This window comes from Carlito syrichta, unplaced genomic scaffold, assembly GCF_000164805.1.
Source record: "Carlito syrichta isolate Samal-C Ts95f unplaced genomic scaffold, Tarsius_syrichta-2.0.1 Scaffold316182, whole genome shotgun sequence".
In the NCBI taxonomy this organism is placed as follows: Eukaryota; Metazoa; Chordata; class Mammalia; order Primates; family Tarsiidae; genus Carlito; species Carlito syrichta.
Window position 1 is genome coordinate 542,786 of NW_007260278.1, and position 10,132 is coordinate 552,917.

Sequence of the window (10,132 nt, forward strand, 5' to 3'; positions counted from 1 at the left end):
AGTTAGTTAACACACACGCATACACACACACACACACACACACACACTCACACACCTCTGTGTCACACAAAATAACAAATCAGTTTCAGGTTTATTAAATATTTAAATGTAAAAGACTTAAACTTAACAAGTCTATCTAAATGACCTATGAGTGAGAAATAATTTCTTAAACAAGATACAGAAAGTGAAAGCCATAAACGAAAATGTGGAAAAAATCAGCTATGCTAAATTTAAAAAATTTCTTATTGTCAAGACCAATTACAAACTTGAGCAATATAATCAAAATGCGTGAAAAACAATGATAATGTATAGAATGTGTACAGATTTTCTAAAATGAAAGGACAGTACTAGAAAAATAGGCAAAAGACATGGACAACTATCTCCCAACCATCAGATTGAAAAAAAAAAAAATGTTAGCTAATGCCAAACACTAGTGGCAATGTGACCTTCTATGAACTTATGATGGGGTGTAAATTGACACAACCATTTGCAAAAATAGCTACTATTATTTAGTAAAGTTAATAATGTACAGTCTGTCTTCCAGTAATTCTATTCCCAGGTATATCCTCCACAGAAATTATTTTCATGTGTGCACGAGAAGCCGTGTACAAGAATATTAATGCCAGCATTGTTTTTAAGGGTAAAATTAAACAATTTAGTGCTTATATATATTTAAACAGACACACACACATATGAGAAACTTATAATTCAGGATGAGACAAGGTGTGCTATACTGGCCCTCAGTAAAGGGATGCTATGTGGGTGGATCTCACAAAGAATTGCAACAGTATTGACAATTTTATTTTTTAAATTTTTAATTAATTAATTAAATTCTAAAGATGTAGGGTACAATTCAGGATTAGATATACAAGTGGTCATTGTGCAGGTAAAGTCTGGTCTTCCTTCTGGTCTCCACTTTGCCTGGCTTGAGATCAATTGCTTAAGTTAAGTGTCAGGTTCATTTTATAACTTAAAGAGAGTCAGGTTAGACATTTTATAACTTAACAAGAGTCATATTTTATACACATATTCTTTTGTATGAAACAGATATTTTAGTATAAAATAAATATTTGTTTAGTAAACATATTATAGAATTGTGATGACTAACTGAAGACAATTATTAGGGGTATTTTGGCATTGTTTATTTGAAAAGCTTCCTGTTAAGGGATGGCAAATACTGGGCATGCATAACACCATTTTGCATACTCATCAGATTACTCATAACACATTTGCTCCAGAGAGATATTACCCAGTTAGACCGAGCATGAGAAATAAAATGAATTTATTATTATAGTTGTGGTCTGTGAGACTGCTGTTCATGTAACATCCAAAGGAGCCCCTTCTATGTACTTTAACAAGATTTCTAAAATTTGCGTAAATGTAAGGGGTGCAAGTGTACTTTTATTGCGTGGATCTACTGCATAGTGTTGAAGTCTGGGCTTTTAGTATAATCATTACCTGAATAGTGTACGTTATATCAAGGAGGTAACTTCACATCCATTACCCCCTCCCAACCTACTACCCTACCATGTGTCCAATTTTAGAATAAGTCTGTTTCAATGCCACGATGTTGATGTTCCACAAATTGGCCCTTAAAATTCTGATACGTACATGGTAAGGATCATCTTAGAAAACACCAGTGAGTTCTGAATAAGATTATTTGTTTGTTTGTTTGTTTAATTGAGTTGGCGGGAATCTCATGCTGTCACCCAGGTTGGAATGCAGTAGCACAATCATAGCTCACTGCAGCCTTGACTTCCTAGGCTCAGGCGATTCTTGCACCTCAGCCCCCTGAGTAACTGGGACTGTAGGCATATGCCACCACACAGGGTTAATTTTTAAATTTTTTTTGCAGAGACATAGTCTCACTATGTTGCCTAGGCTGGTCTCAAACTCCTGGGCTCCTATTACAGAAGTGAACCACCATGCCTGGCTGTTGTAAAGATTAGATACTCCATGGTATGGAGGCTTTGCAAAGATAAGTTTATGGCAGGTTTGCTTGTTTGTTTTTTATATGACTGGGTGAAAAAACACAAGAAGTTATCTTGGTACCGTATTTTATTTTGAGTTCTATTTTAATAATAATAAAATGCTTATTTATTGACATATGAATTATAACAACTTTACAAATATGTTTTTTTCCTCAATTACTTTACATATATCATTTAGACTATACATAACAAAGCTCCTCAGTAAATTTGTTTAGTCATGACATTTTAATAGATAATGACACTTAAACTCACGGGGGAAATTAAATTGTGAGGACATAGTGTAACTCTGCCATCATTTAGGCAACCAGCTACATTGTTGTGTGCTTGAGGGCACACTGCCAAAATATGGTAGAGTCTAGATTCAGGTTCAGAAAAAGAAGACTTAACATATGATGCTTTTATCCATAGAATAGACAAATCTATTAATTTTAGCGACTTTGTATAAAGGAAAGTATTTTCCCATTAATTCTGCTTAAAGGATGTCCTTTCATCTTAAAGTGGATGCCTTTGTGAACTGAAGTCATTTGCAAATAAACCTTGTGACTCAAGTCTCTAAACCTGACATAAGTATGTTGTTTACTACATGAAAATCCACAGACAAAAAATAGATGAATTGACACAGAGAGAGGATGGTGGGGACTTGAGAAGTGTAGGTAACTGAGTCTCCCTTTATTTTGTTTGTTGAATAGAGATAAGATTCTGAGATGACCAACTCCACAGAAATATGCAAGAGAAACACTTCAGAAGTCGATTATGAAATAACTTAATGATATAAACAATGGCTCAAGCTGGATTCTCATTAATGATGCTCACTGAGAAATCGTCCATTAATTCAAAATGGGCTAGATTCACAAAGATTCATAAAACAAAATTCCTAGCTTTTAGGGTTTGAGGGTATACAGTATTGCCAGAAGGAATGGATGCCAAGAAGTGCTAAGGTTTACAATATTCAAGATATATTGAAAATTAAAACAAAGCACAATAAACTGATGGCTATTGTGTTACTATTTTTCCTTTGTTACTCTACTCTGAAAATTTCCCCTCTATTTTGTCCTAATATTTATTTAATAGTTACTTTTAGCTATTTTAATTTTTTAAAATGCTAATAAAATAGGTTAAAAATTCAGGAGAATTCTGTAGTCTTACATTTCAGGGAAGATCTTTCGTTGGATACTGAGGGCAAGACTGGCACTTTGTAACTAAAGTATGCATCCGTTCCAGTTGGCCTGGGCATTCTTGGCTTATTCCTGTTGTCCTGGCAGTTATCTTGTTCCTTAGAGTCTCTATTTCAGTTTCAGAAATATCTTGGTTTAGATGATGCACGTTATGGTCACCCAACCTAAAAGACAATATTTATAGTGAAATGAATTTGATTGTTACTGTTTGCTTTACAGGAAAATAAGTTTTCAGGTGCCAAATCTACATTACAAAATAATTAAATTTATAAATTATATGTTATGTAATTGTTCCCACAGTAACAAAATAGAAAGCATTTTATACAGGTACATTTGTCTGTATTATCTACTAGATTTGAAGCCATTTATTCTCATTCTCCATGACACTCCTGCATGCTCAGTCTGCTTCAGCCACACTGGCCTCCTTATAACATCCTCGAGTGTGCAAAACTTTTCCTGCATAGGATAGTGGCAATGATGTTTACTCTATCTAAATATCCAGTATGGTCTCCCTTGGGATGTCAACATGGCTAAACACTTTGTTTCCTTCAAATATTTTCTTAGTTAGACATCTTCGCTATTTTATTTAAAATCTGCCTTCACCTCCTACTATGTACCACATACAGACTGGATCTACCCCAAACTATTTTTTCCCCTAGAATGTTTATCTTCCCACAAACCACCTTTTTCTTTTTTTCTTCTCTTTTAATTTTTATTTTGAAATTGTGAGGTACAAGTCAGGGGTAGCTATACAAATGTTCATTGTGCAGGTACCTTTATTGAAGCGGCGTGCCCCCCCTTCCCCACGCAGATATCGACTACTGTCAATCCCAGCTACCTACTACCACCCCTCTCCTGGAAGTTTCCCACTACTTTCAATCCCTTTGCTACACATACAAACTTTTTCAAAGCTTATTTATTATGCTTATTGTTTGTTTGCTTCCCTCACAAATGCATAAGTCCTACAAGAGCAGAAATTCTGGTCTGTTTGTTTACTTATATGTGCAAGTGCCCCAAGCCACTTAGATTAGTGCTTTTCTTTAGTGATTAATAAATATATTTTAATGGAATCATCTAATCAATTTATTTAAAAATCCTGTCAAGTTGATCTCTTTAGTAGTTGTTGTAGAACACTGAAATCCCTTAGTTTTGTAGAGATTTGGATTATGATGACCTTTTCTTTTAAAAAATCAGCAAAAATGCCAAGAATATTTTACAGCAGAAGTAAATAAGATACTGCGATATGCACTCCAAGTATATCCCAGAGTATTCAGAGCACAATAAAACAAATGACCATATCTTACATATATATAATGTATATATGTAAAAGAGCACTGAGATCAGTAGAGTAAAATCTGGAACATCATAGGCAGATTCTTTTTGACAGAGCTTCCTATGAATCACATGCCTTTTTAGGAGCATATTCCAATTTTCAGCCAATAAGTCCAAACATATGGTTTGATTCCGGTCAATAGAAAATAAAAATACCAAAAAATTCTATATTTATTAAGGGAACTTATTAAGTGGAAAGTGTCAGAATCAGACTAATTTTTTGAAGGTTATATTACTTTGTCATTCAGTATTATCCATGTAGATATAAGCCAGAAAACAAATACAATTCTTCATAGATTATCATGCATACTAGATTATCATGCATACTAGGTCTCTTTAGTGCAATATTCCAATTAATTGTCACCATTTTAGTAAACTGTTTATTCTGCTGAATTCTAAATCCTTGCTATAAGTGCCTTTCTTTTCACTTCCAGCAAAGTTTTGTGGTGACCCTGGGATACCTGCCCAAGGAAGAAGAGAAGGCAAAAGCTTTATATACCAATCAGAGGTTTCATTCAGTTGCAATTCTCCTTTTATACTAGTGGGATCAAGTACCAGAATATGTCAAGCAGATGGCACCTGGAGTGGGTCATCACCTCACTGCATAGGTAATATTAATTAAAGGCCGATTATGTTCAGTCATTTTGTTTGTTTGTTTTGTTTTTTGTTTGTTTGTTTGTTTTTGAGTTGGAGTCTCACTCTGTCACCCAGACTGGAGTGCAGTGGCCGCTCCCGGCCACCGCAGCCTCGACCTGCTGGGCTCCGGCGATCCTTCCGCCTCAGCCTTCCAAGTAGCCGGAATTACAGGCATGCGCTACCACGCCCGGCTAATTTTTTTATTTATTGTAGAGTTGAGGACTTGCTGCCCAAGCAAGTCTCGAACCCACGGGCTCAGGCAATCCACTCACCTCAGCCTCCCAAAGGCGCAGGATTACAGGCTGAGCCACCGAGCCCGGCTCAGTTATTTTTTAATTAATAGGTAGTGGTGACATTTAATGGGTTTATTTATCCTATAACCCATAGTTTGCTAAATATGAAAAACAAATGTGAAATATAGAAGTAATTAGAAGACACTGAAAATGAATATTGGTAGAACACATGACATCATTTTTAGCACTTTAAACTTCCATCAGAAAGACAAAATAATTGTATTGTATGACAGTAAAATGAAAAATAAAGTCTTTCAAATTAATGACATTACTTTATACTAATATTTATTTAGATCTTTATAGTTAAAGCAGAGACTTGTCCAAAAATATCTGAGATACATTGATTTCAAAATAGCTGTGAGTACATTTCTGTATTCCTAAAATTAAATGTCATATTTGGTAAACTAACCAAATAATCTGTCATACAAAGAAACCTACCATTTTTATGCCTGGGTCTCCTACATGTGTCAGTGAAACTCAACACTAATTTCTGTTTCTGGAAAAGACTCTAACTTTTTGGGGGGAATAGTGCCCTACCTAAAATTATAGTTTGGCAAGGTTCTTAAGCAAATGTTTTATGCATTTGTACTTCTTTCATATCCTTTATTTTTTCTTAAATCCCCAGATCATTGTTTTGTATGAGAGAAGTATATCTGTTAAACATTTTCAAGGAATGTTATGTTTTTAATCTTCACTTTAGAACCCACTCGTACCTCGTGTGAAAACCCAGGCGTGCCGCGGCATGGATCTCAAAACAATACCTTCGGATTTCAAGTGGGTACTTTGAACAGATATGTCCATTTAGTATAATTCCAGGTCAATATGTTTCTTTGACTTATGTGCATATAATCTTGTTGATGCAAACAACTAACTGTCATACTTCTATCTGCATTCATAAAAACAATAAACAGGTAACAAGCAACAAAAGACTGGAGGTTAGAAGAAAAAGAATATTAGGAGAAAAAAATATGCTTCAATAAAACAGGCTAACTGAACATGAGTTTAACTTAAAAGAAAAAGTGAAGATAACAATAAGTATAGGAAAATCCACCAACAGTAGAGAACATATGACAGGAAGTGTGAGTGAGGCAGTAAATGAGGGAACTCTGTAGGAAAGTGGGAACAGTGAGGGAAAGTAAAGAATAAAGAGTTTAAAAGAAAGACGTTAGATAAACAGCAGATATATAAGAATGTGGTATCCAATAGAATCTTAATTGTGTATATGATCCCAAATTTTTTAAACATTGACATTGGTATGGGAAATTTCTAAAAAATAATTTAACCATATACTATTATTACACAACACATAGATTGATATGTTAGAATTCCTTAGTATGCCCAGCCGTGTGGCAGACTTTCTTGTTCTCTGTTTTTACAATTTAGAATTTCAATTTTGGATAGAGATACAGCAAGTTTTCTGTTACAGAGGTCCAAGGGGAGCCAAAACGCATACTGATACTGAAAGGAAATGGTCAATTTACACATTACCCAATTGCCTTGTGTAGCAGGGCTTTCTAAATCATGCTATTTAGTGTGAAATTCAGTGTGGACCTGAAGAACATCCATTTCTAAAGGAAGGACTCATCTAAAGTACCATATTTTGTTGCTAAAAATAACTTCCATTTATCTACAGTTCAGGCACAGTATGAACATTGATTTGATAGCATTTCCACTTCTGCTGGTTTGCCTCGGTCCTGTGCAGATAATACAAAAGTGTAAAAACGAGTCTGTCTCTATTATAGCAATGTTTTTAGAGGACCTTAGACTGATATCTCCATAAAAGGTTTTATCAATTGAACCAAATCTTGAAAAGTGGACATCTACCTACACAGCATTAGTTTTCATCATATAGATGAAAAAAAAACTGAAACAGAATGTTACTTAAATTCTTCAATTACTTGATCACAGAGCAAGTTGGTTACAATATTCTGACAGAATATAGAATCTTGATGGTATTGTCTATGCACTAATTCAGGTTGATTTTCTGAAGAATATCAGTTCCTTCTAGCAATTATTCTTTGAGATAATGAAAATGGAAATGATTAAGATTGAGTTTAAAAGTGTCATCAAACAAAATAGATAGAATCATTAACTCTGCATTTTAAGAATTGTATTATTATCATTGAAGAATGTTATCAAAAAGTTAACTAACCCCAAATTTATATTATAAACATCTATTAGGTTATTATATTCTACCTGGATAAACTTAATAGGCTAGATTTCAAATATGGAAAGGTATATATTAGATATAATTATATTAATCTCGATTAAAATTAAGAATATACTTTCTTAAGTTAGGAACATCAGCTTTCTTGCATGCATGTTGCACGTGTGCTTGTATGTATGTATATACATACTAAATATGTTAACTCAGTCCTTATAGAGCCAACACAATTAAAATTTATATAAATCTAACTAGCATCAATTTATTGGTGGATTCCATATTCATATGGTCTTCTATGTATAAGGCATCTTTATCAGCTGAGAAAAACTCATGCTTGCAGTAACAGCAACTGTTTTGAGCTACATAAAGCTTAAAACATTACAAACCATGAGCTTCCAAGACCCCTAGAGAAGGAATCCAGGTGAGATGCTTCAAGTCCAGAGTGTAGGCATTCAGCAGCAGTGCTCAGTTTTTTTCATGTCTCTCAGTTTGCCTCATATTTTCTGTCTGCACATGGGTCATATAGCCAATGGTGAATCATTTCTATTTACATCTCAGCCACAAACAGAAAGTGATCATCTCAATCTCAGTTCTAAATTTCCAGAATCATAATGTCCAAAATTTTTCTATGCACCCTAGTTTGATTAGGCTGCCAATAGTGAGCTATGAAGTAAAATCACATGTGTAGGAAGCTCACTTCTGGGAGGGGCAAGAGAAAGCTATAAATTGCAGAGAAACTCAAATCATTTTCTCAGTTTTCTTTTTAATGTGTTCATTTGTTCATTCTACTTTCCTATATAGATTTGTGTGATAGATTTTTGAAGATTTATATAATTACTATCATGCAAAATAACCTGTTTCTGGAGCTGATGAAAGCTCTATCTTTGGAAAAAAAGTGTTCAACACAATTTCTTTTTATTCAAAACATTGTGAATTGGAATAATTTTGGCTAAAAATAGATTGGTAGTGAAGGGAGCAGCTGTCAAAATGATTGTTGCAACATCTAGATTAATCATGGAGTAAGTGCCAAGCACACTTACATGTTAACTGCTGCATCACTGTTTAAATTGACCTCTGGGTAATAGAAGATACTTATTTAAATTTAGTGCTTGTTATGTAAAGTTATTATAGATTTAAAATGTTTACAATGTGACTCTGTAGAGATTTAACCTCAAGATATTTAACCCCGTCAAAATAACTATGGTGGCTATGTATGATTCCAGTTTGTAATTGAAATCATCATCTAAGTACATCGAATGAGGTGAATGCTGCATAGTGTTGTATTACCTTATATGATGCATATGATGACATGAATTCTAAAAAAACATAAATATATATTTCAATTAACGTCTTATTATTTTTAATACAAACTCATAAAAATTAAACTTTTCTTAAACCTGGAAACTCAGGGCCAAAGTTGAAGCTCAGCCAGTGAAAATTCTCCGCATCTTGTCTTAAGCATATGTGTTATAACTTCATTTTATAATATGACCTTTCTACTACAATTTTATTAATCTTCATTTCCATATGTCTTTATTAGAAGCTACTTCAGTCTTTCTTGGATAAAATGTTTAGTATAAACACAAACTAAAAGTATAAATTAGTTGTTTAAAAATATATTATGGAGGAAATATATGCATCTTTGAAGCCTCAATTATATATAATTTTGAAAGTTCTTAAGAATCATGCTGGATACTCTAGGTAAACAAATATGTGATATTAAAAGTTAGATGAAAATAAATGCAGTGATCAAAATTCTAGCAAGTGAGAGTCATATGCTATGAAATGTCATGGAAGGAAAAAATAGATCTTAATAAAATTCTTCTAAATTTATGCAGAATGTCTATTGATACTATAATTAGCTATATAAGTTTTATGATTTGGGAACTACGACATAGCATTTAAAACAGAGAATAAACACAGAAGATAAGTGATATTTACTAATTAAACATGTCTTAAATTATGCAATGCATTTGCACACAATATGCTATTTTGGATCAATTTAAAGTGATTTTTAATTTTAACATTGGCTGCAATTAAAGCTTGCTATGGATTTTTTTTAAATTCCTGGTATTATTTCAGCATTAACATTTTCATAACCTGTATAATTGATTATAGAAATAGCACCTTTTATTTATAAATATAGCTGAAAAAATGTGCATGAATTATATTTATAAGAACTATTTTGAGTTATAGTATACAAATTTTTATAATGTTTTTACTTATTTTTCTATAAATAAGCAAATTACATTATGCATGTTAGAAGTCATTTGGCCAGAAAGACTTTAAAAATGATTGGAGAACTATGTGAAATATTCTATTAAGTGGATTTATCACTGATAAAAACTATTTATTTATTTATTATTTTTTATTATAAAGATGTGGGGTACAATTCAGGGTTAGGTATACAAACATTGAATATGCAGGTACCCTTGTTGATGAGGCATGTCCCTCCCTCCCCTAGCAGTTTCCCTCAGTGGCCAGTCCCACCCCCCCTCCCCTGATAGTTTCCCATTACTGCCACTTTCTTATAGTATTATA

The 10,132-nt window shown here is 33.3% G+C and overlaps 1 protein-coding gene across 1 annotated transcript in view; it reads left to right on the top strand.

Annotated features, from left to right (window-relative positions):
• Positions 1-10,132, top strand: part of CSMD3 (CUB and Sushi multiple domains 3) — a 509,139-nt gene that overhangs the window by 473,368 nt on the left and 25,639 nt on the right. The window contains exons 51-52 of the mRNA XM_021706867.1: positions 4,933-5,106; positions 6,128-6,201. Of these exons, the coding sequence (XP_021562542.1) occupies positions 4,933-5,106; positions 6,128-6,201 (248 nt within the window). The remainder of the gene's footprint in view (positions 1-4,932; positions 5,107-6,127; positions 6,202-10,132) is intronic.